Source organism: Ovis canadensis, chromosome 6 (genome assembly GCF_042477335.2).
Source record: "Ovis canadensis isolate MfBH-ARS-UI-01 breed Bighorn chromosome 6, ARS-UI_OviCan_v2, whole genome shotgun sequence".
In the NCBI taxonomy this organism is placed as follows: Eukaryota; Metazoa; Chordata; class Mammalia; order Artiodactyla; family Bovidae; genus Ovis; species Ovis canadensis.
The window spans coordinates 61,507,420-61,534,636 of NC_091250.1; the positions used below are offsets into that span (position 1 = coordinate 61,507,420).

The window sequence follows — 27,217 nt, forward strand, 5'->3', positions numbered from 1 at the left end:
GCAGAGAAGGAAATGAGCACTGGACATGACAGGGTTAATCCAGAGGATTCAAGATTCAGAGGAATCAGGCTTTTGATTTTCCTAATTCATTGGCATTTATATCCATTCAGTTTCAAGGAGCCCCTGCTGCTGCTTGTTATTAGGGCAGCCCTTGATTATAATTTTAGCCTTCAAACAAAATCAGTCTGAATTCTATTGACTGGAAAGTGAGTTCGCCTTTTGAAGTTTGCATCCCCATTGTGCAGGTTTCTGTGTATGTGTTGTAGCTCAAAAATGACTAATCGCTGCAATGCTAGAGACCCCTCCCTCCTCACTGCATTTCTACCTTCCTCGGAAGGCTGGCCATTCACTTTCCTAGACTTGTAAATGCATGGGTGGGTGTGTGTAGGCAAAGGCTTCCCTCCGACAATATGCACAAGTGTTACCTTGGAAGCTGCTTTCTTCATCAGCTCTAAGGCAAGCCGTCTGTTCTTTTTCACTCCTTGACCCTAAACAACAATAAACAGCAATGATCACAAAAAAATAATAAACAGAGAATGCACGCAAAACCATCACACCGATCCGCCAGTGTTCAACAGAAGATCCAACAGAAGCCCAGGCCCTGCCAAAGGAAAACCTAATCTTGAAGATTTCCATATGCAGAGCTATTACGTCATCATCATAATTTTGGGTATATTTGTAGAACAGTGACAACAACCCTCCCCTTCCTGTTTAGCATCACACAAAATTCCCCATTTGATCATCAGGTGAATCACACTCTCGTCAATCCACTGGTGCAGTTGGGAGAAGCCTTGAACAAGGTTAAATGAGTCTGGTCATTCTGGTTGTGTTTTTCTGGGGATCACCTAACGTGTGAGTCAGATAAAGCACTTGATCTGCGTCGGACAGTCAAGACTTACCAGGCTGGGACAACTCAGTTATCCCAGTTCCACGTGGGAGTCCCCATGGTGGACCTCTGCGGCTTCAGAAACAGCTGGAAGGTCAGTGGTGAAAGAGATAGGATCCCTTAGAATCAGTTCCTTCAGACACTGACAACTGACAAGCTCCCTCCAGCAAAATCAAGTTTTTCCAGCAGACGCGGTTTGTGGATCACTAGAGAAATGGCTTTGGGGTTCTTGTCAGAAGAGCAGAACTTCATGGGACCACTCTGGGGTGTCCGCCGGACCACGTGGGAAAATGGTGGGTCCAAGGGCCGGACAGGAGGAGTCGCTGAGGGCTCTCTCAACGTGGCTCTGACCACGGAGAGGGCAGATGAGAAGACTGGATGAAAACCCCGATGCTTCCAAGCTCACTTAGAGCCTGTCTTTGACCCCTACATCACATGTGATAGAACGTCAGAGGGCTTTGCAATGACTACATCTATTAACACTACTTAAATACTCAGCTCTAGTAATGAAGACAGCGCTAGCAAACATTCCTACGTTAATTACCCTGGGCCAGGAGCACTCCTGCCATATCTAATCCTCCCGACCCTAGCCGTGGTGCTGCTATCATTCTCATCTGAGAAACCAACCCAGAGGCACACAGGGAATGAGGAACAGAGGCAGGATTTGAACCCAGGCTCCAGAGTTCAGGTTTATAACTGCCATGCTGTATTTTCTCCTGTATATTGTCGTTTCCATGCTGAGAAAGTAAAATGATTCACAATCTCCTTACAGAATACGAAAACAACAAGCTGCAGAATCTGTCCTTAGAGTTCCGGGACCCAAAGTGAAACGGTGGATCCAATAAAGGTTAAATTACATACACTGAGTTTCTACTCGCCTTTAACTTACCTATTTAATAAAAGCCGATGAGCTGAAGCAGGATGCAAGGTGAAACTATTTTTCAGAAGTGGACCATTACTTCGTTTAATTAGAGGAAGAGGAAAGAGAAAAGGACATGAAGGCTATTTGGAGTAACTAGACGGGGCAGTGAGACAACCTTTTTGTATTTTGCAGAAAGGATCAGAACTATCAGGATGACAGGACTTTAGAACCTGGATGCACTCAAAGTTTATCTTCTCCAGCTTCTTTGTTTGGAAGGAATAAAACTGGGGCCCACAGGGGCTGACTAACCCAAAGCCTCTTAGTTAGATCTGCAAACAGAACTCAAGATACTCTCATTTCTAGATCAGGGATTTCCCAGTGTAATTACATAATCAGAAGTGGGATGGTTTCTTGCACGAAGACTATATACTCTGCACAAGTCTAAGTAGCACTGGAAGCTGTCAGAAGAAACACACAAAGTCCTGATGCATAGCAGACGCTCAGTGACTGTCCACTGGCTGAATTCACGGAGGACGGTAGCTGCAGTGAAAGTCCAAGCTCCATGCTCAGGTGTGTGTAAAACGGGATTGACTCGACTGTCTTGGAAAAACTACAACCATCATCGTGGCACCATTTTTGAACACAATAAGCCAAATATCCACACAAAACAATAAGCCGAGTGCACACTGCCCTTCTTCCTGTTTGGAAAGTTCATTTTTTGTATGGGGTTTTTTTTACACTGAAAACACTTCAAGACACCTTTGGCCAGAGGTAAAAATCTTTCTCGAGATGTTGATAATGGGTTTTCTTCCTCCCACTCAGAGATAACTTAGAATGTAGGAAAACCAAAAAAACCTTCCGTTTTCAGAAATCAGACCCTGAAGAAACATTTTGTCACCTCCCATGTCATATATTTATATCTTTGGCTCTCCCCCTAGATTTCAAGCTCCCTGGTAGGCAGAAATGATGCCTGAGTCATGCCTTTATCTTCTCTGCACTCCGGGCAATGACCAGCCCCAGCTCCGGGGGACCCATGCCTCTCCTCTGCACCTGTCTCAGTCCTGTCTTGCCCATGAGTGTCTGAGGCTCCAGAGGTCAGAAACGTGGTTCAGGCATCCATACGTCCCTCCATCTAGTGCAGAGCCTGGCGTTTTGTCAGCCCTGAATGTGTGTGTATTACATAAATACACAAATGCATTGGCATATGGCTGAGAGTCAAACCACTTCTATGTTGATTTAACAACTACAAAGAAAAAGTCTGGGCTCTAAACTTGGAAACCGTAACAACCAATAGGTTTTAAGACTTGGAGGGCTGGAGATGTAGCAAGAGTCATGGTTGTTAATCAGTGAGCGACCACAACTGTGGTTCTGGAGATGAGCATGGCCATGTGCATCCAAGTCCTTGTTTGACAGCCCACTTGCTGTCTGTGGGCAGCTGCCTCCTTCGGGCCTGGACATAGCCACCAAGGTTTTCCTTAGTAGAGCTAACAGCTTTCCATTTTTCCAAGGTGGATGAATTGATGTCTCTGTGTTCAGGGGTGAAGAGCACAGACTTTGAAGCCAGACTGCCTGGATCCCAATCCCAGGTCTGAAAGGTACCAGCTGTACAATCTTGTATGTGTACGTGCGTGCTATGTTGCTTCAGTAGTGTCCAGCTCTTTGCAACCCCATGGACTGTAGCCTGCCAGGCTCCTCTGGCTATGGGGCTCCTTAGGCAAGAATACTGGAGTGGGTTCCTATGCCCTTCTCCAGGAGATCTTCCCAACCCAGGGATTGAAACCGTGTCTCTTAAGGCTCCTGGATTGGCAGGCTGGTTCTTTACCACTAACACCATCTGGGAAACCCTTGGGTAAGTTACAAATCCTTTCTTAGCTTCTCTTAGCACACACATAAACAGAGATCATCATATACCACGGTAGCTACCTTTGCAAGGTTGTCTTGCAGACTGAATGTACATCAGGTAATAAGCATTGCATCAATCGAAGTAAACTATTGTTATTCCATAAAGCATTTTGCAGTTCTTGGAGTCCCTTCTTTAGGTTCTTTCACTCAACCTGTGGTCATTACCAGTGTCCCATAAGGTCCGTCTAGTCAAGGCTATGGTTTTCCCAGTAGTCATGTATGGATGTGAGAGTTGGACAGTGAAGAAAGCTGAGCGCTGAAGAATTGATGCTTTTGAACTGTGGTGTTGGAAAAGACTCTTGAGAGTCCCTTGGACTGCAAGGAGATCCAACAATCCATCCTAAAGGAGATCAGCCCTGGGTGTTCTTTGGAAGGACTGATGCTGAAGCTGAAACTCCAGTACTTTGGCCACCTCATGCGAAGAGTTGACTCATTGGAAAAGACTCTGAAGCTGGGAGGGGTTGGGGGCAGGAGGAGAAGGGTATGACTAAGGATGAGATGGCTGGATGGCATCATTGGCTCGATGGACGTGAGTCTGAGTGAACTCTGGGAGCTGGTGATGGACAGGGAGGCCTGGCGTGCTGCGATTCATGGGGTCACAAAGTCGGACACCACTGAGCGACTGAACTGAACTGATGAGGTCAGATAAGTCCAAGGATGCAGCTGCTGGTTGCAGAGGAGGGATTTGAACTCCATCTTCTGTCTCCTGGGCTAATGGTCTTCTCACCCATTCCCCTGCTCTCCTGTTGGCTTAAAACCAAGATCTTTGTTTTGATCAGAGAGACTGTTGGGATCCAGCCAAATACGCACTTCATCTCAGCTGTAATTCAGCGATAGCTCTGCCTGATAAGAGAATTGCAGCACCTTTGGGGGCTGCCAGCAATGTACCAATCCATAAAATATGGGGTGTCTCCTGCAGAATGCCACAGTGTTTGCAAAAGCAAAGAGAATCCAGGTGCCAAACCTGAGACTAATGATTAAAAACAAGACCAGGGAACTGTTTCTGACTCTGCCTTTTCAGCAAATACCCCTTTCCATCCAGCCTGACAGAAGCAGATTCCGAGGTTCTTGGGTTACAGGCTCCCTGTTTGCCTGCACGCCTACATCAAACTTCTCAGGAAATCTGATAGGAATTTTGCAACCTCAGCACAAACTGAGTGATTCTTACCTTGAATAACACAATGGCGTAGTCGTATATTAATGCGGGGTCCTCAGTCTCCAGGGCACCCTTGGCATACCACTCGATAGCCGCTTCCGGGTTCTTGGCCACACCTTGCTGGCCCCAGAACAGCATCTGGGCCAACCGTTGCTTTAAGACAATAGCAATTTAAAACAATGACTTTCCTGTGAAATGCTTAACATATATGTGTGTGTACGCGCACACGCGCGCTTAGTGGCTCAGTTGTGTCCAACTCTTCGTGACCCTATGGACTGTAGTCCACCAAGCTCCTCTGTCCATGGGCTTCTCCAGGCAAAAATATTGGAGTGGGTTGTCATGCCTTCCTCCAGGGGATCTTCCTGACTCAGGGATTGAACCTGAGTCTGCCTGTAATCCCTGGGTCAGGAAGATCCCTTGGAGAAAGGAAATGGCAACCCACTCCAGTACTCTTGCCTGGAAATTCCCATGGACAGAGAAGCCTACTAGACTACAGTCCATGGGATCGCAAAGAGTCGGACATGACTGAGCGACTTTACCCTTCACCCTCCTGCATCACAGGAGGATTCTTTACCCACTGAGCCACCTGGGAAGCCGTAATACGTAACATACGAGATTTTTAAAGAGGGTAAGGCAAACCTAGTTTAAAATGTTTTTATATTGAGAACCGAGACTTAGGTGGACACATGCTATCTTTCTACTGGGGACCAGAGCCCTAAAGGTGTACTGGGTTAAATACAAGTTATTAACACAATGCTGTGTGTCAGGGGGATGTGGGTGTGTGTATGTGAATGAATGTACTATAGCCAGGTCAGAGCTGATGGATCAACAACCGTACTGTCTCCTCTCTCGAAATGCCCTCCCCTTTGGGAGTCACTGTCTGTCTTCTGGGCCCAGTGTGAGGCATGCCTGCCTGTGCACATCTGTGGCCGTCAGGGCATCTCCCTGTGAGGCAAGAGATAGATGGGCTCCAGGCTAGGCATTTACAGCTGGCCTCCTGTTTGCATTTCCTGAGACAGGAGGTAGGTGGGCTCCTGGTTAGATATTTACAACCAGCCTCCTGTCTGCATACTGAAACAGAAATAACAATAGAAACAGGGTAAATAGCCAGGCTTTGTCTCCTGAGGACACCTTAAGATAACAGACAAGGCAGGAAGAGAGGGGCTAAACCCTGTTTGAGTAAAGGATCACGAGGTCATATATTTCCTATTCTTGGGGCAAGAGAGACACTACACATGTGCAGAAAGCTCCTTGGGGATCAAAAGGAGGAGGCACCACCCCATAATATGTGATGCCAAGGCCACCCCATAGGCCTCAATCCATCTTGGAAACAGTCACACACACAGGGGAGTGTCCTAGGGTAGGTCAAGTACGAAAAAAGAAACCAGATAAATGGCCAAAGGTAAACAAAGACCCTGAAGAACTGCCCTATATAAATGATTTATATCATTATATCTGATGCACTAGAATGTCTGATGGGGTCTTGGGACTGATCATAAATCCTGTGACTCTCTCTCCAACGGGTGCAGATCTGACTACACTCAAGGTCAAGAGTGACCAACTGGGCTTCTTTGGTGGCTCAGTGGTAAAGAATCCCTGATCCTGTAAGATCCCACATGCCAAGTAACAAAGCCCCTGCGCCACCACTACTGAAGCCTGCGTGCCCTAGAGCCCAGGCTCAGCAACGAGAAGCCATGGCAAAAAGAAGCACGCACACCGCAGCTAGAGAGTAGCCCTCACGCTCGGCAACTAGAGAAAAGCCCGTGCAGCAACAAAGACCCAACAGAACCAGAAACAAAGACAGAAATCAAATTATTTAAAAAGAATGACCAACTGACTTGCTCTGGCCGATGAAATGTGTGAAGTGCCCCATCTGAGCAGAAGCGTCAGGAGCCAGCTGTGACATGTCACAGGGTGGCCCTAGGGCAATGGCTTTGGAAGCACATTTTGGTGACTCTGTTAGGTTGGGCTCCTGAAGAACTATGAGCGCACAGCCCCTGCCGGCACCCCCAGTAGTGTGAGCAGAAATACACTGGTGCTATGTTAAGTCACTAGGATTGGGAGATCTTGTTATCACAGCGTATCCTGGTCCATCAGGGCTGAGACAGTGTCCAACACAGTGGAACACAGTTACCTGAGCTGCCGCATTGCCCCGAGTAGCTTCATGCTTCAGCCACATAAAGACATCTCCATCTTCTTTAGTTTGTACCTTGAGTATTTCATCATCTTTTAGTCTAATCGTTTCAACATATGCCTAAAAGGGAAGGAAGGAATATAAGACGGGAGGGAGGGAGAGAGGAAGAAAGGAAGGGGAGAAGGGAGAATGAAAATATCCAAATAATTTGGGCATGCAAAAGACATGCCATTATTCTTAAACCAGCAATTATTCAAGTAAAAACTCACAAATAATGGAAATATGAGGTGTGTCCACAATGCCATAAGATCACATTCTTTTTAAATGAGTAGGTCACACGCCTTGCATCTAAATGGGCATTTTTGTTCCTATCAAAGCATTTGCCTTGGGAAGATGAAACTTACTCCACTTTCTCTTCCTTTGCTCAAGCTAGTTCAGAAGTCCACCTCTGTGCCATCAGTTTTAGGGCCAGATTATACAAGGCGTCAAAAAAGGTAAATCAATGAATTTTAAGTATAATCTTATTATTATGTTTTATTATTATCCTGCATGACTAGCCCTTTTTATTTAGCAGGCTCGGCCTCCAATATCTTTTGGCTATTTCCAAAAATGAAATCTGGTCTGAAAAGAAAAGGGCATATTAACTTTTTGAGTGTATGCACAAGGATGCACAAGAGGCTCTAAGGAGGAACCCAAGGGGAAAGTTCACAAAATGCTTCAAATTTGCAAACAGCCTCCCAGGTATCTGCCTCCTTTGAAGAAAATAAGGCTCATTTTTATGTATAAATTTTGGCTCTTTATCCAAAAAACAGTCTTGTTGTTTCACAGTTTCCCCTTATATTTAATACATGATGAACTCTATCTAATGCCAGAGGGCCTGGGAAGGGCTTCAAGGCCACAAGCAGATGGTAAAAAAATTGGTTCTGGATGAGGCTGGGAGAAAGAACAAACAGCTTTAGAGAACAAAAAGCTCAGCCTGATTTCCCTTCTGATCCTCTGTTTGTCAGCGAAGGGAAGGACTTAGACATGTACACACTGCTGTATTTAAAATGGATAACCAACAAGGTCCTACTATATAGCACAGATAACTCTGCTCAGTGTTATATGGGAGCCTGAATAGGAGGGGAGTTTGGGGGAGAATGGGTACATATATATGTATGGCTGAGTCCCTTTGCTGTTCACCTGAAACTATCACAACATTGTTAATCAACTATACTCCAATATAAAATTAAAAAGAGAGAAAAGGACTCAGAATCACAAGCTCTAGCCTGCAGCCCCATCATCCACTGTGACCACATGCAACCAGAGGTCCCTCTTAGGGGCAGTAGAGGGCAGACTTGGGGACAGAGCTAGGACTCAGAACACAACAGGTATCAATTCCTGTTGGGTGTCTAACCTTGACATACCACCCAGCAAATAGCAACAAGTAGAATAATGATGCTGCCACCTTTGACTGAAACCATGTGCAGGGTGGTTAACAAACATTTTTTTCACTTAATCCTCATTACAGGACTGAAACCCAAACATCACTGTGCTCAATTTATAGGCAAAGAACTGAGGCTCACAGGGTAAAACCGTGAGCTCAAGGTCATGTTGTAGAGCGGGCCTTGGAAGCCAGGTTGACCTGTCTCCAATAACAGGCTCTGAGAGACTCCCCAGCAATGTCGCCTTCTAGCAGGAAGGCCCTGGAGTCCTGTCTGGGCACTGGTCTCTATCTCATTCTTCGCTAACTGCAAGGCCAATAAGTAGGCGCTTCAGGTCAAACTTCAGGAGATACTCTGTCATCTGCGACGAGCCTGGAATTGGGCAGAAGCTCAGGCTGCTCAAATAATATAATTCTCAGCTATAAGGGTTTTTTTGTCAACTAGGGAGTTGGATATTTGATTTGGGATTGATTTTCTTCTTTTTCTTATTTTGCTTTTTCCTTCTTAACTTTGTTATGATATTTGAATGAAAGACATAGCACGTGAAGACAGAGTTTCTATGCTGCAAGAATTTATACTCTTAGGTATTTCTGCCACTCTCTGGCGGTAATAACATACCATAATCACCAACAAGGACTGTGTGTGGGGACCGACTGCTTAGTCCAGATTGACTCACTGAATCTTTGCCACCTCATAAGACAGTCCCTGTCAATATCCCCACTTCACACATGTGGAAAATGAGGCCCAGAAAGGTTAAGCAACTTACCCAAGTTCTTCAAACTAATGAATCAGACCCAGGACAGCTGGCTGTGAGATAGTCCTCACCCAGCCTCACCACCCTGTGAAGGACTTATGCCTCTGGGAGAAAGCAGATAGGGGTCTTGTTCATCGTCTCCCTTTATACACAACGAATTCCATCTAATAGTGTCACAGTGGTGACATCAGATCTTTCACATCACCCCCAGGGGATATGAATTCTAACTCGCCACTAACTACCTGTAGGCCTTGGGCCACTGACTTTATTGATCTGAGTCTTAGCTTCTGCATCAATAAAAATGAAGTGTAGCATGGTATCTGCTATATCAAAAGCACTCTACCTACTAGCCATTATTTTTAAAAGTGCAAAAGTCCCCTGGAGAAGGAAATGGCAACCCACTTCAGTATTCTTGCCTGGAGAATCCCATGGAGGAGCTTGATGGGCTACAGTCCACAGGGTCGCAAAGAGTTGGACACGACTGAGCGACTTCACTTCACTTGCAAAGAGTTATAAACACTCAGGGTTCAAATGTAGGCTCTACTACCTGCTTGTTGTTTGTTGTAGTTTGGGCAAGTTCTTTGGCTTCTCCGAGTCTCAGCTGCCCCGTTTGTAAAATGGAAACAATGCCTGTACTGGCCTCACATAGTTGCAGGGGGACTCAATGAGATTGCTTGTGAAGATCTTAGCAGGGCGTCTGGTACACGGGAAGCCCTCTGGAGCGGCAACTCATGTTTTAGGTCCTGAACTCATTCTAACATGTGAAAGGCTGACAGCAGCTTAGAATATCGGCCCTCCTGTTGGTGTTTGCAGTTTTGTACAGCTCAGAGCCTTACGTTGTGGGGATGAATTTCTGAGAGTTTGATGCTTTTGAAGATGGAAGGGAGAGATCTGAGGAGGGAGTGTCAGGGCTGGAAACATCTGAGAGCATCGTGTTGTGTGTTGGGCTCCACTCAGCACACATCAGATGAATTAATTTATTCACGCTATCAACTCTGCGAGGTGGAGCATGTCATGGCAGTCTTTACTAGTGAAAAACTGCAGAGACAGAGAAGTGGGTGGAATTATCCAAGATTTCACACCCTATGAACAGCAGACCTGGGACCTGAATCCAGGCAAACTGGCCTTGAAGCTACACCTCAACTGCCTGCCGCACCCAGGCTGGTGGTCACATCTTTACAGCTCTGGGGTCCCCACAGTGGCAACCAGCACCAGTCAGAGCCACACACCCAGGCCCTCTGTGAAAGTCAACCATCTACAAAGACATCTGATGAAAGAACAATCCCTAAAAGGGGGTAGTGTCGGACTGTTCATCCATCAAACATTTTGAGAACAAGGAATGATGCTTCAGATGGGAAAGTGACCGATCCTGGATGAAGCTATGGTGTGGAGAAAGACCGGTGGGGGTGAGTGTTGGGGGCAGAGCTGGGGAGATGCTGGCAAGAGTCCAGACTGGCTAGTTCTGGGATCTTCTGTAGCTTCTGTCGGGGAAGGGTTCTTTTTGTTGCTGTGTTATAAAATCAAGGCCTCTAGGATGAGCAGTTCACAGCCTATACTGCAGGGTTAAGACCTGCTGACCAGGTGAGAGGAGGTCTGGTGTCCAGAGACTCTGCAATCTTCATACGTCCTTGGACCCAGCATCAGAGAAGTCTCCACACTGTCCCTAGACTCTTCATAGGCTTTGCCACCTTTCTCTCTGCTCACCTGCAGGCTACATCATGCCAGCTGTCTGCCATTAATCACTAGACAGGCAGGACGGAGCAGAGATCAGGGAGGGGTAAGGAGGGTGAAGGACTTAGTGGACTTTGAACCTGGGAAGCAAATGCTCTTAGCGGGCCCCCATTTCCCAGAGCATCTATGTTCTCTGAAGTCGTGAAATAGAATGGTTCAGCCAGCACTCCCGGGAACTCAGCAGCAGGGCAATTTGAGTCTACACCTAAACCACCACTTCCTTCAGGGTCTGGAGGAGCCACCGGGAGGAACCCAGATCTTAGGGTGTTTAAAATCAACTACAATGTTTGGCTTCCAATGCGGGGAATCTAAGTGTTCTTTGTTGACATTTAACATTTTAGGGATTTTAAAAGTAAGAATGGAGGAATATCAAGTGCAAAAATGTAGACACAGAAGCAAGTACTCAAGATTCCCCAAATAGGGAGAAGGGGTGTCGACTGCAAGGGAGGTAGAGTTGAAAGCCAAGTGCCTAGGTGCTTGCTGTCGACAATGATCACTGGTCACATGAAAAAGTACCAGAGAGTCAACAAAACACGGCTATCACTTTGTGTCCATTTCTGGTTACTCTGCATTCCATCCTGTCAGTCAACAGTGAGTGCCATCTAAATTTCAAGCACAGTGCTGGGCATTGGGATCACCAACGTGAACAGACGGAGTGTTTGTCTTGGGGGGCTCCCAGTCTACTGGTACAGCCAGTCCTCAGATCCTGTACTCAGCACCCATCATTGAGTGAGGGCACGGATGTGCCTGGGTGCCCAGGTGCAGGGCAAAGGGGACATCCAAGGAGAAGGTGATGTCTGAGCCCAGTGTCCCAGGAGGAGGAAGGGTCAGCAGATGGGAAAAGGAGGGGTGGGCATAGAGAAAGCAAGCCAGACAGAGGAAACCCGGCAGGGTCAGGAAGTATGGACAGCCTGATGTGACTGAAAGCTTGGCATCTCCAGAGTGGGCCAGCCAAGCAGGGACTGCTGAGAGCTGAGACCGGAGAAGCAGAGAGAAACCTGATCAAGGATCGACTCCTGTGCCAAGCGATGAGCTGGACTTGGTGCTTCCGGGTCAGTATTTCTCAGCCCTGACTGCACGTTACTACCATCTGAAGAAGTTTTAAATACACACATGCACGTAGACGTATATACCCATACTATACGCCTGGACCCCGCCCTGTCAATTTGATGAGACTGCGGGGTGGAGCCAGCGCAGAGGTGTTCTCTGATCCCCCACGAGACTCTGAGGTGCAGCCAGGTTGAGAACCTCCCCTGTCGTCAGCCCCCTCTGGCCTCCATGGGAAGAACACGGAAATGGACAAAACTGGTGGCAGAAAGGCCAGTTAGGGGGTAAATGTATTTGCCAGAGCTGTTGCCATAAGAAAAAGCCACAGATGGCACAGCTTAAACCATGGAAACCAACTTCCTCGTGCTTCTGGGGGCTGGCAGTCCATGATCAAGAGGCTGGCAGGCGTCATTCTTTTGTTTGTTCTGGCCACGTGGCATGTGGGATCTTCGTTCCTGGACCAGGGGTCAGTCCCACGCCCTCCGCATTGGCAGCTCGGAGTCTGCCAGGGAAGTCCTGGTCTAGTTCCTTCTGAGGCCCCTTTTCCCTAACTTGTGTTGTCACATGGTCCCCCTCTGTTTCATCCTAACCTCCTCTTCTTGTAAGGATACCAGTCATGCTGGATGAGGGCTACTCATGACTGAACGTTTTCCTCTCTTCAAAGGTTCTGTCTCCTTAATGTAGGGCCCTATTCTGAGGTACTGGGCGGGAGGGCTTCAGTCTATGCACTTAGCGGTCAATTCATGCCATACTCAGTCCATAAAAGGAGGCCATCATAGCTGCTCAGTGGAGAGATGTAAAGGACAGTTGTAGGCTGCGGCTGTATATTGGATGGGAGTGGGAGCAGAGAGAAGTTGGCGTGTAAAGCTGCTGGGGATTATAACCTCAGCTAGGATGATGGGGGGATTATAACCCCAGCTAGGATGACGGGGGGATTATAACCCCAGCTAGGATGATGGGGGGATTATAACCCCAGGTAAGGTGATGGGGGGATTGAAGGTGACTCCCCAGTTCCTGGCACGGACAGGGGTGTCATGGGTTGAGGAGTTTGGGGGGAATGGAGAGGAGGCAAGAATGTGTTGCCTTTGTGATAGGTTATTTTTGCAGATGGGGGTTTGTAAGAAAGAGCTCAGCCTGAGAGTCAGATTTTTGTGTCATCAGTATGTGGAGGGAGGGATGTGTGAGACCCCTCTAGAAGGTGTAGACACAAAAGGCTGAGGACCAAACCTTTCAGAAGAGCACATTCTGAAGGGCGAAACGGATGATAGGAACTCATTTGTGATTAAGCCACAAAAACAAGCCAAAAAGCAATTAGTGTCTTCTTTCTCTTTGACCTGAAGTAGAGTCCCTCTAAATCATATATGAGTGACATGAAGAGAGATTGCTAACACAGAAGTGATGGGAACCATAGGTTACATAGAAAACGGAATAAGAATCAAGAACGAAGTCACTGATGGATCTCTGGTTTGTTACTTAGAGGTCTGGCTTTCCAGATCTCTTCATTTTTTATCTGCTGTGTGTGGGTGTGCTCGGTCATGTCTGACTCTCTGTGGCCCCATGGACTGTGGCCTGCCGGGCTCCTCTGTCCATGGAGTTTTCCAGGCAAGGATCCTGGGGTGGGTTGCCATTTCCTTCTCCGGGGATCTTCCCGACCCAGGGACTGAACCCTTGTCTCTTGTGTCTCCTGCATCAGCAGGAGGATCCTTTACCACTGTGGCACCTGAGAAGCCCCTTGTTGTGTGCTGCCAGTGAATTAATAGATCTCTCAACAAAAGGATATTTAAATTGACGTATGACACCTGCTAAAATTCTCAAGAAGCCATTAATTACACACTCTTGAGAAAATGAGCTATGATACAACTGACTGTATAATTCGTATCTATGATTCTTAATCATACGACTTTCCAGCTGCAAGATGGATCTTCTCTATTCATCTTCTCTGGTTCTGACCAATTAAACATTTTCTTTCATAATCATAACACTTCATGGGCCAAATCTTCAAAAGAAAAGGAGCTTGTTAGCAACATACCATCTCCCCTTGCTCATTTATGCTGCATTAGAATTCCTAAAAGTGTATACGTACAGGACATTATTAACACATTCAAGCTTAGCAGAACAATAACAATATAATTTGGTGGTCTAATGTTTTTATGAATGTGTTTCCAGAATAATTCTTTAAAAACTTTATAAATGAATAAATTAAAACATTCCTGTCAAACTGAGGTCAAATTTTGCCCATAGCCTATGTATGCTGAGAGAATACAAGTCTATTCAGGAGAAATCATTATCTTCTAAAGGAATTAGAATGTCTATACAGACAGCCTTTGGGTGCTTTATAGCTTGATTCATGTTTAATGTTCACTGACAACATGTATCTCTGAGTCATTTATTTCATAACTCTGCAGTGGCCACTGCAGGTTTCTTTTCCAGAAACCATTCATTCCCAATCATCGAAGCACACGTTTCCTGCACTGGGGGTTTCTAAATGTAATACAGGAGCAGCACGGGGAACAGTAAGTGGTCTGGTTCCCAGTTAGCCTGCTCTGTCTAAGATTCCACAAGCCTGACCCATCCCCCAGGCTCACCAAGCATAAGGTGAAAATCAAGAGCTTATGGCTTCAACCAGAGACAAATCTGACCACACAGCAACCTACTGTCCCTGGTTGCACAAACCCAGGCACCCCAGTGGTTTAGATACTATCTTTGGCAGAAGCTGAGTAGCTGAAATAGTGACTATAAAATCAGAGCTTAAAATATTTACTGTCTGGCCTTATATAGAAAAAGATCGTCAACTCCTGGTACAGTCTACTCGCATTTCTCAACTTAACTAGCTTAAAGGCTATGAAAAATACAAGCTGAGAGGCCAACCACGTCACAGTCTACTCCTGCTGGATGCAAATCTACATCATTTAAAGGCAGCTTTCTTTTTATTCTTACACCGTCACCTTCACTTGGGCTTCCCCGGTGGCACTGGTGGTAAAGAACCTGCCTGCCAGTGCAGGGGATGTAGAGATATGGGTTTGATCCCTCGGTCAAGAAGATCCCCTGGAGGAGGGCATGGCAACCCACTGCGATACTCTTGCCTGCAGAATCGCATGGACAGGGGAGCCTGGCGGGCTACAGTCCATAAGGTCGCAAAGAGTCGGACATGACTGAATAGACAGTGCATGCACGCATCACCTTTACCTATAGCCTTTTATTCGCAGTTCCTGAAACAAACCATCAGTTGGTCCAGTGTAACACATCATGTTTTGAAGGCAGATATTAGCCACTGGTTTCTTTGCCTAATGAGTCAAAAAGATAGGTGAGCCTGCAAAATGAGAGGCTGGAGTCAGTGCCCCTCATCCAGTCCTTAATCCAGGATGGACTGCCTGCTGTCAGTCACCTGGAGCCCTGTGGCTCCTGTGACGGGCAGATGCTTCTCGAGGTGCTGGGCAGCAGGAACATAGGGAGGGATGGAGCTTTCTTATATGTAGACTCTGTAACTCTGCTGCTTGTGATGTGTTGATAGCAGCCCTTGGCTAACTGCCCCCGCTTAATTTGACTCAATCTCCCCTGACATCTCCAGATCCTGCCAAGTCACATGATTTTGGAGCCAAGACAAAATGTCTCTCTTTCTGGTGCACATGGTTTTCAAAATCAAAGTCTGTCCAGGGCTGTATCTCCCCTCCCCATACCAGTCTTCCCACTCATGGAAAGTTCTTCATGCACAGATGTAGGGTGGTCCCTGCGTTCAGCCTGAGAGCACAGTGAGGAAATATGAATTAGAGATTGTGAGAGGGCTTCTCTCTGCATGGGATTATGCTTGCACTCTGAAGGCCAGTGAATAAACCAGCCGCTGAGGCAGATACTTCATAAAATTGCTCAGGAAGCCCTAGCAAGCAGGGCCATAACCACTCCTACCCATTTCTCTCCTGTACCTGATCTCCTTGTAGTGTGTGCTGGTCAAGAGGTGTCTTGGTGGCGATGTTGCTGTAGTAGGCATAGGACAACTCCCAGTCCAGGGGGTAGTTATCAATACCCTGGTAATGCTTGTACCCAAGATTCATCGAAGACAGTCTCTCACTGCCCTGGCCTCCAACCAAACTGTACAACATGCCCTGTTAGAAAGAAACGGACAGTGTTCACAAGACTATAGAAAAGGGTGGTGAAATTCTAACACAGAAAGGTCATCTGGACCCACCCCTATAATATGAACTTAGTCATTCTGGAAAGAAGTTAATACACCTTTTAAGAAAAACTTTAGATAGGACTTCCCTGGTGGCCCAGTGGTTAAGACTCTGTACTCCCAAAGCAGGTTGCATGGGCTCTATCCCTGGTTGGGGAACTAAGATTCTGCGTGCCACACTGCATGGCCAAAAAACAAAACAAAAAACACGAAAAACTTCAGAAAAGCCACAAGAGCTTTCTCATGATTATCTGTCCTTACTGTCTAATAGCTGAAAATTCCTTTGTTCTCGCAGTGAAGACAGGGTCTTCCCCTGACTTATCTCACAGCTTCTCTTCGTGTATCCACCAACTGTTCTAAGGATGCTGGCCCACTTCAGCTACATCATCTGTGGTCAGAGGATCTGAATGGTGGGCCGCGTTCCAACCTCACAATCTCAGAATGGTAGTGTCCTTAGAGATAGACTGGTCCAACCACCTCATTTCAGAGTTAAGGAAACAGAGGCTCAGAGAGTTGAAGTCATATGCCTTTGGTCAATCAGTCGTTTTGTGGCAGAAACAGGGCTCAAGTCTTCCCCTCTATACACTTGGATGGGGACTGCCTCAGGGACTTAGGAAAGCATGCCATCAGTCATGAGCTGCTACGGCCAGAGGCGCACACAAAGGAATCAAGTGAAAGAAACGCGGAGCCACCTGGGAGGGTGTGAACAGTCTGAGTCTCTTCAAATCCAGGATAAACAATCCTGGGTGCAAATACAAAAACTATGTGATCAGGGATTATTTAGCAACACTTATAAAAATGCAACTCCGGATGTTAAGCAAGTTGCATAAGAAATTTGGATTCAACACCATAAACAAAACAGTTTAGTATGGCTTTTGTTTTAATGTGAGCAATTCACTCAGTCATGTCTGACTCTTTGTCACCCCATAGACTGTAGCCCTCCAGGCTCTTCTGTCCATGGAATTCTCCAGGCAAGAATACTGGAGTGGGTTGCCATTTCCTTCTCCTGTTTTAATGGTAGAAGGCTGAATGTGACAATTGTTTGCTTAGAGGTCTAAATGATTCCACTAAGCTAAAAAGTCATATGGAATGATGGGCCCACAGCCAGAATAGTTACAAGAATTGGGTAAGAGGCACCTGTTCTTGAAGGACTAGGATTTTGATAAGCCCTGCACAAACTATTCCTTAGTATATCAATCATATCCCCATGCTGTGTCCAGAAATGGATAAAGTGCACTTCTTCACTCACTGCCAGCAGAAGATCCTGTATTTAACACAGCCCTAAGCTGTTTTTCTTGAGTGTAAAGATTTTAAAGGACTCCAGGGAGCATGAACATGTCCAGTTCCACCTCGGGCACGAGGGCCTTACCCTGCAAATACAATCTAGGTGACGGATATTCCTGTGACGCATGAAATACTCTACCTGCAGCTGATCCCGAGGTACAGTTAATCCAGTTTCATAAAAGACTGCGAGGTAGTAGGATGCTTTATGGTATCCACAGCAGCTGGCATCCATCAGAAAGGGGACGATGGAGCTAATTTGGTGAAGGCCATCAACACTGGAGAGTCTCTTTACAGCCTTCTCGAATATCCGCCCACCGATGTCTAATACAGATTCATTTTGGTTCCTCGGCACTGTAAATAACACAATTCACAGCACACACAATTAACTACCATGGGATCGACATGGCTTTAAAAAGAATTGGGAAGAGCCAATTAAATCACCTGAGTTATTAATATTGCTGGTCCTGCAGTGCCTTGAAATATACCACCTTCCGGGGAAGTAAATCAAACCCGTTGGGGATGCCAGAGTGTCATTCTGTAAATAGCTTTTCCTTTGGCACTAAATGACAGCCTAGTATCCTGGGGGAAAGGATGTGCTTTCTATAGCTGAGAGAACGCCTCAAGAGAATAATCTACTCAGTGTAACTCACACCAAGTTAGGACCATCGAAACTGCCAGGGAGATTTTTTTTTCCCTCTAAAACTCTGAAGGAGAGTGTGTTTTATCTCAGAAATAGATTCTAGGTGCTTCTGTAAAAAGTTGAGCACAAGAATCTTATTTTGAGATGCCTTCTTATCATCTTTTGCCTCCGGTTTTCCTTGTGGGTTTCTAAATACAACAAAAAGAATGTCAACTTTTATTGGAGGCTTATGAAATGCCCAATACTGGGTTGAGTGCCTTATGCAAATTATATCATGTAATTCAAACAATTTTAGGAGGTACTATTATTAGGGTCTTAATTTTTCGGATGAGGAGATTGAAGTCTACAGAAGTCAACTAACTTGTCTTAAGTTACAAAAGCTGGCAAATGGATGAGCCACGCTTAGACTCCAGCTTGGTAGGTCACAGAAAAAGAGTCCTATTCACTGCGCTCCAGCTTCTTCCTGATAATAGGCAACCAGGTGTCTTAAGTACCTTACTACCATGGGTAGAGACCTCCCTATACAATCGCTTTAAGCTATGGCACTTCCTTTCACCTAATCCTCCCATAAATTGATAAACTAAGTCCAAACGGGCAAGTTGTAAGGCCTTATAATCTGTCACAGTCCTTTAAAGTCTATCTACATTATTCATCTCTCGTTTATTAATCAGCCAGCAAATGTTTGCAGTTCTACTCTGTGTACCTACTAGATGCTATGTTACAAAAAGCCACATAGGATTGCACAGGTACTATTTCCATTTAAAGAGATGCAGTCAACTTATTTAAAGCGAAAATTTTCTCCCCTAAGAATTACGTCCAACAGTTTTCTTTGAGCTTCTTCAATCTATCCCACATTAAAATGTTACTAACAACTTCCAGGAGGCAACGAGAGACTCATTCTATCAGCACTCCTTCAGAGCAATGTGGGAGACCTGGGTTCGACCCCTGGGCTGGGAAGATCCCCTGGAGAAGGGAAAGGCCACCCACTCCAGTATTCTGGCTTGGAGAATTCCATTGACTATATAGTCCATGGGGTTGCAAACAGACATGGCTGAGCGACTTTCACAAAAAATTCACAAAAGGCATGAACAGAGATAAGTTTCCAACGTGGGAAACCTCTCTCTGGAGGATCTGAGATTGGATTGAAGGGGAGGTCATTGGCAGAGGTTGATGCCTCTGCCTTGGCATCACAGAAGCCAGCGGAATCCAACGGATGAAACTGTGAGCCCCACGCCATTGATTATGAGCTGGTGCCTATCCCTTTGAGCACATAGGCAGCTGACTGCCCCTGTCAGGGAGGCACATGCCTTCACTCGCTAAGCTGTGGGAAAGGTACCCGCCCACCACCTCCCCTCAGCGCTAAGGTAGTCCTGTCTCCTGGCTCCTGAAACGCCTCACCCTCACCCTCCTCAGCTTGTTCAGAGGCTGCACCTTGGATCTGCTTTTACTCTCTCCATGCCAAGAGGTAAGTGCTGAAAGAACCACCTCACTGAACAAACGGACTTTGCTCATCTTTCTGTATTTTTTTTAACTCCTAAAGAAATAGCTGTTTGTTATTAAAAAAAAAGACTCAAACAATGTAGGTTTATATAAAATAAAAAGTCCCCTCTCTCCCCGTCATTCTTTAATTGTGAAGGAAAACTATTGAAAGTTTGGTGTATATACTTCTAGACTTTTCCTCAGCACAAGTAATTCATTACACATCTATCTGCCTATATACATACATATTTTCCTTCTGAAAAGCTCCTATAGATTCAAACTCCCAACTTTTTTCCCTTATGAATATTTTTATTGAAATTAGTTGAACATTGTGTTAGTATCAGCTGTAGAACAAAACGACTCATACATATTCTTATTCAGATTCTCTTCCATTGTAGGTTATTGCAGATAGGAAGTCTAGTTCCCTATGCTCATCTGTCGACTTTCTTTTGAAATTGACAGCATACCACAAATACCTGTCCACAGCAGTCAGAAGCTTATTCTTCTTCCCAAACTTTTAATAGTTTTGCATTTTATAGCGGTGTTGTTCTTCCAACCAGTTCTCTATTTTTAGCCTCTTGGGTTGCTTCCAGTGGTTTGGCTATAACCAACAACATGCCAATGAACATCCCTGAACATTTTCCTCTGCTCATCTGTTGGGATGGATCTGAATAATAACCCCCTTTTCCACCAGGAGTCTGGGGCTCTTCTTTTGAATCTTCCCTCTGCAGAGTTGAGAGAATTCCATCCCATCCAACCATTAGACAGGGTGAGAACCTACTGCAGTGATTCAGTGTGTACTGCAGCACTCAGCTGGAGCTGCAAAATAAACCCTACCCCTACTTGCTCTTATATATTTACTTTTAAATACATGCTCATCTCCAATGCCCCTTTGTGCACACTCAGAGCAAAGCAATATTACCATTTTGTTAACGATTCATTCTGGCCTTACCTGCTTTGCCAAACACATAACTAAGATGATGAGTTTTGCCTGAGTACCCACGGACATAGGCTTTGGGGACTCAAAGGAGAGAAGAGACTCCAAACTAAATGAAGCTCCAAATGAAACACTTGCCCTGCTGACATCTGGCACAGAACCCCAGAAATTATTAGCAGGATTGTCCCAGAAGCACGGATTGCTGGAGAATAATAATCAGGAGGGAGAAACTTCACAAAGTTCCAATCCTCAGCAAATGCACACACACACACACACAATTTGCAGACTGAAATGAAAGCAGGTGGAAAAGCCTTCATTATCTCTTTTACCTATTAAAATTCTTAACTCCCCCCAAACATTACCAATCGGTACTTTCTCTACAAAAGAATCAAGACAGTTTTCTGCCCTTGTGGATATAATAATAAAAATAATAATACTTCTAAAGGAAAATTGCTCATTTTGCACATTTTTTAAAGTTTGCATTTCAAATGTGGCACAAAATCAAAGCTCTGATGTCACTGGTGATATTGTAAAACTGGCTATCTAAAAATACATTTAATGAGACTGTTAATTTCACCCATCTGGTTTAGCATATGCATTTTTTTTCTAGTGGATCTGTAACGAAAAAACATGCCTTGTTTATGGAGATTAATGGAGTAATGAAAAACAAACAAACAAAACAGAAGTGGAGCCATTTTCCCATTTTTCTTTCTTCCTACACGAGAGGCTAAGGAAACAAAAGGCACCACCACCGTTAATTAACTCTCACTCTCTTCCCAGGAGCACAGTATTGTTTATTTTGCTCTTTTTTCTTTTTTCCAGCAATACCATAAGGTCACCATTTGTGGGCTCATCATTAAAAGAAGCAAAAAGCAGAAAGCGAGAAGGTAGCTGCCTACTGAAGGAGCTGAAGCCACATCTGATGGAAAATTTGGGAGAAAAAAGCAGGCTTATTTATTCCTTGTGAGGGGGAAAAGGCACATTAAGAAAGTCATTTTTGGTTTCAACCTTCTGAAAGGTATAATGTATCCAAAGAGGTTTGAAAAGAGGGGAAAAACATGGAAGGAGAAAATATCATTTAACCAGAAAAGGAAAGATCTTCACCAAGTTTTACTAGTTATTTTTTTTAATAGCACATCTCTCATTTGCATTTGCATCTGATGAGCCCCAGAGGGTTCCTGAGGCTCAAAGAGGTGGCTTATTTCTCTCCCCCAAATAAACTATTTGTACTTTTCTGTCCTGTGTAGATTTTCTGACTTTATACACGTCATTTCTCTTCCTCCCTCCTCTTCTCCCCACTCCCTCCTTCTTTTTGTCTCTTTCTCTGTGTGTATTTTTTAAAAACTATAATGTATACTTTCTTGAATTAAAAAAATAAGATAGGGGCCCTTTAATGAAAAACAGCAAGCATAGCTCTTAAATTCCAGAGCATCCTGGAATTGCTAAATAACACCATTGTGTTTCTACCCTTTTCATGCTCTGCATTTTAGTCTCCAAACAAACACTGCAAAAATATGAAGAGCTGGGGGCTTCCGTGGTAGCTCAGACAGTAAAGAATCTGCCCGCAAGGTGGGAGATGCGGGTTTCATCCCTGGGCTGAGAAGATCCCCTGGAGAAGGGAATGGCAACCCACTCCAGTATTCTTGCCTGGAGAATCCCCATGGACCGAGGAGTCTGAGGGCCTACAGTCCCTGGGATTGCAAAGAGTCAGACCCGACTGAGCAACTAACACTTTCCCTTTCAGAAACAAGCTAGAGTGACATCAGTGCAGCCAGCACCCCTCTGCATATTGTGAAGAGGAATCTTGTCTCCTACTCCACTCTCTGAAGCCTGGGGCAGGAGCCAGGCAGTGGTCCTGCAGGAACAATGCAAATGGCATCAGCCCCAGGATGGGAGCCCAGCCTCAACCCCAGCCTCCCCCTGAGGACCACTGAGGACCCCCTGGGGCAGAACTCAGCCTCTCTGTAGCCACAGTCACCAGCTCTCACGGGCTCAGGGGTGCCCAGTCTGGCACGAAAAGAAGAAAGGGAGTCACCAGTTCTGGCCTCGGGGCATGTGTCTGGAGGGCGTGCTGGCCGCTCACCTGTCTCGCTTCCCTGGCCCTCCCTGCCGGGGAGTCCCCTGCACCTAGGCCTTTGTGTCCTTCCTCACTCCTTCCCACCATGAGCACTTCTCTGACCCAGAGCCTTCACCTGGCTTTGCCATTCCGGCAGCCTCTTACCAGCCAGTTCCCACCGTCTCTCTTCCCTGATTCCAGAGCCCCATTCAAAGGGTTTCTGAATTCAAAGGTTTCCATCAAGAAAGGTGTGAGAGGAGAGTAAAAGAAGCAGCCAGCTCTTCAAGGATGAAAAGGTGTGCGTACTGAAATACTACCAGCCTAGCATTAGAAACAGCTAATAGGTGATTCCATGCTCTCACAAGCGCCATTTTCCAGAGAATTGGAGCTTCCCCAGGAAACAGCACAGAGGTTGGCCAATTAGAATGGTCCCCCTGAAGTCTTGAACATGGGGTCTTGGTCGGATGTCCCCAGAGCCTGCACTTCAGGACAGAGCGGCATGGGAGCATTCTCAGACCACACGAGAGAAGGAGGATGCAGAGCAGAGGCCCAGGAACGCCGTCGGCGGGAAGGGTTGGCTGCCACATCTGTATGCATCGCAGCTGGGTGCCGCAGGAGCACTGCCATCTGTAACTCAAAGGCATGCTGACTCCGGGAGGTGAGGAACAAGTCCTCTGCTGCTTCAGAGGGGGAACTACCAGTGGGGACAGCTGCATTTTATATCAGGTTAGCACATCAGCTGTTACCATGTAAGAAGACTCCCACCTCCACACCCCCTGGCACTTGGCAGACAGCAGTGTGTGGGTCGGTCTGTGCTTCTCATTACAGTCGCCCCAGGACCCAGCGCCATGCTTGGAGGTTCTCAGTACATGGGTGCCAAGTTGGGTCTGCACGAACCTTCGGGCAGTTTCATATCCAGGCACCTGTATTACCTCAGCAATGAGGTTACAGATATATGGAGGCAAGAACCCTGAGGGCTGTATTTCGGGTATTCTTTTGCAACGCGTGTGCATAGTCTAAGAAGGATTCTGGTCTACTTGTGCTGACAGGCAAGAGTTGGGAGACAGCATTCTGCCTGACCTGGGAAACAGGACAGTGTTTTCAGAGCCAGGATGTCACCTCCTGAGGGGGAAGCAGACTAAAAATGTGTGAGAGAAATCAGAAAAGTGTAGAGAAAAGGCAAATAAGCCATAGACTCCATCAGTCTGGATTGCTATAATGGCTTGGCTTTGAACTTGCATCTCCTGGAATTCAAACTCCCTGTTCTCTCATACCCCCAAAAGATGTTTTTAGTACTTACAATGAGATCACTTATTAATTTGGAGTGCGTTTAATGACTCAACAAATACGGAGGGTCTTCAAAGAAAGCCTAGATTTGAAGACATCTGAGTGCTGCTGTGGAACTAGACAGGTAAGTCAATATTGTAACTTGGTAAGATGGGTACTGATAAGAGAAAACCTACACAATGGCAAGGAGGGTGGGGGAGATGGCGCAGACTGCCTAAGGGGACAGGAACGATGATGCGAAGAGGCTGAGTTGGAACTTGAAGGCTTCTTGCAAGACAGGCAAGCTGAGAAGCACAGGTGGCGGAGATGTGTTCTCTGTGGGGAGTGGTGCAGAAATGCACTACATCAGGTCATATGGAAGAAGGGCTGATAGCTAAGCAGCTAACCCACGTCCAGCATCATTGCAGACACTGCGAAGTAATTGGAAGTGTCAGTGGGATACTTACACCTCTCACATCACCCTGGACAGGCTTGCAGTCAAGCAAGTAATGGAGACACACAGAGGATCAAGGACGTGTGTCTCAAGGTGGATGAGATGAGCTTTACGTGGGAGACTCTGGCTCAGGTCCATAAGTTACCTTTCTGTCCGTGGATCTCTTTCATAGACACCATCACTTTATGAGAGTATTGCATTCTTCATTCCTATGAAACTAGACTTACCCTAGCAAATAAATTACAAATTATACCTCACACCTATGAAAATGGCTACCATCAAAACCCCAGAGAATCACAAGTGTTGGTGAGAACGCGGAAAAATTGGAACCCTTGTACACTGTTGACAGGATTGTAAGATGGTGCAGCCCTTATGGAAAACAGGATAATGGTTCCTCAAGAGATTAAATGTAGAATCATCATATGATCCAGCAAGTCCACTTCTCAGTATACAGCCTAAAGGATTGAAAGCCAAGTCCTCAAGAGATACTTGTACATTACATTCAAAGCAGCACTATGTAAAATAGTGCAATTGGGTTGGGGGAAGCAAGCCAAGTGTCCATCCACAGATGAATGAATAAACAAAATGTGATCTAGACATGCAATAGAATATTATTCAGCCTTAAACAGGAAGGATATTCTGACATGGGTACAGCATGAGCAAACCTTGAGGACTCTATGTTAAGTGAGATGAGCCAGTCACACAAGGACAAATACTAAATGATTCCACTCATATGTGGTCTTGAAGAATCAAATGCATGGGCAAAGAAAGCAGAATGGTGGCCACCAGGGGGCGGGGTGGGGAATTGTGGTCTAAAAGAGTATACTAGAAGTGTTAGTCGCTCAGTCATGTCTGACTCTTTGCAACCCCATGGACTGTAGCCCGCCAGGCTCTTTTGTCCATGGAATTCTCCAGACAAGAGCACTGGAGTAGGTTGCCGTTCCCTTTTCCAGGGGAATCTTCCCAAGTTCAGTTCAGTTCAGTCACTCAGTCGTGTCCGACTCTTTGCGACCCCATGAATCGCAGCACGCCAGGCCTCCCTGTCCATCACCATCTCCCAGAGTTCACTCAGACTCACGTCCATCGAGTCAGCGATGCCATCCAGCCATCTCATCCTCGGTCGTCCCCTTCTCCTCCTGCCCCCAATCCCTCCCAGCATCAAGTCTTTTCCAATGAGTCAACTTTTCGCATCAGGTGGCCAAAGTACTGGAGTTTCAGCTTTAGCATCATTCCTTCCAAAGAAATCCCAGGGCTGATCTTCAGAATGGACCGGTTGGATCTCCTTGCAGTCCAAGGGATTCTCAAGAGTCTTCTCCAACACCACAGTTCAAAAGCATCACTTCTTCGGTGCTCAGCCTTCTTCACAGTCCAACTCTCACATCCATACATGATCACAGGAAAAACCATAGCCTTGACTAGACAGACCTTAGTCGGCAAAGCAATGTCTCTGCTTTTGAATATGCTATCTATGTTGGTCATAACTTTTCTTCCAAGGAGTAAGTGTCTTTTAATTTCATGGCTGCAGTCACCATCTGCAGTGATTTTGGAGCCCAAAAAAATAAAGTCTGACACTGTTTCCGCTGTTTCCCCATCTATTTCCCATGAAGTGATGGGACCGGATGCCATGATCTTCATTTTCTGAATGTTGAGCTTGAAGCCAACTTTTTCACTCTCCTCTTTCACTTTCATCAAGAGGCTTTTTAGTTCCTCTTCACTTTCTGCCATAAGGGTGGTGTCATCTGCATATCAACCCAGGGATCAAACCCAGGTCTCCTGCATTGCAGGCATATTCTTTACTGTCTGAGCTACTAGGGAAGCCCCTCTAAATGAGTACAGAGTTTCAGTTTTGCAAGATGAGAAAGTTCTAGAGTCTTTTGTGCAACAATGTGAATGTACTTAACACTACTGATGGTGGTGGTGGTTTAGTCGCTAAGTCATGTCTGAGTCTTATGACCCCATGGACTGTAGCCTGCCAGTCTCCTCTGTCCATGGGATTCTCCAGGCAAGAATATTGGAGTGGGTTGCCATTTCCTTCTCCAGGGAATCTTCCCAACCCAGGGATTGAACCTGGATGTCCTGCATTGCTGGCAGATTCTCTACCAACTGAGCTACGAGGGAAGCCCTTACACTTAAAAATGGTGATGATGGGGAATTTTAAATTATGTGCATTTTACCATAAACGTTTTTTAAAATTACAATCCTTAAAGAGTGATAGTGTAAATACTTGACTTTCTTTTCTGTAGTAGATAAGTAGAGCTCAATCTTTTGCGAACAGCTAGGAGGTGGTGACCACTCCTGACTTCCCTGGGCAGAAAGCAGAGGACACTCCAACTGATTGTGAGGAAGCACAAACTCCCAGCTCTGTACCCATGCACTGTTCCCACGGCTCCTTTGGAGTGATGATCCATCTAAAATCGTATGGTGTCGGTGTGGGGGACACACTCACATCTGAAGTGTGCACGTATAGCAGCCTGGCAATGGAGTTGGCGGTGTATGTCAGGCAATGCTGCCAAGAAAATGGTGAGTCCGTCACAAAGAACGAGAAGTTGCAGGCCATTGTCTGTTGCTGTCATATGTATTTTTTAACACCAGGAAAAAAATAATTCCACCAATTAATTCTATTTGTGGGAACTGTGGGAGCTGATGTTTTTCTTTGCATTTGACCTCAGTCACTCTCACTCAAAACATGGCCCCATCTTTGTTCTATCCTGGCTCATGGGGGCCACTGGTCAGTACTTGTCCAGGGAATGAATGAATGGAAGGTTGTGATACAAGTGACTTAAGTTATTCACACAGTTGCATTCCTTTATCTGTGCCACCGCACCTGCTCGGTTCCTACATCAGGAATTTTGAGCAGCCAACATCTGATCCTTGAGTCTGTTCCTATAGCTTACCTCAGATACGAGAAATGCAATCTGATGAGGGTATTCTAGAAAAGTCTATTAGTCAACAGAACGAAACAGCTCAGGCTGACAGCTGAAGACATGATACAAACATAGGTCCTGTTGACTGGAGTTGTCCAAAGCACTCCAAAGCC

The 27,217-nt window shown here is 45.8% G+C and overlaps 1 protein-coding gene across 1 annotated transcript in view; it reads right to left on the bottom strand.

Annotated features, from left to right (window-relative positions):
* Nucleotides 1-27,217, bottom strand: part of SEL1L3 (SEL1L family member 3) — a 110,657-nt gene that overhangs the window by 31,325 nt on the left and 52,115 nt on the right. Inside the window, exons 10-14 of the mRNA XM_069593789.1 lie at nt 17,488-17,699; nt 15,817-15,996; nt 6,941-7,060; nt 4,819-4,959; nt 426-488 (exon numbers count right to left, since the gene is read on the bottom strand). Of these exons, the coding sequence (XP_069449890.1) occupies nt 426-488; nt 4,819-4,959; nt 6,941-7,060; nt 15,817-15,996; nt 17,488-17,699 (716 nt within the window). The remainder of the gene's footprint in view (nt 1-425; nt 489-4,818; nt 4,960-6,940; nt 7,061-15,816; nt 15,997-17,487; nt 17,700-27,217) is intronic.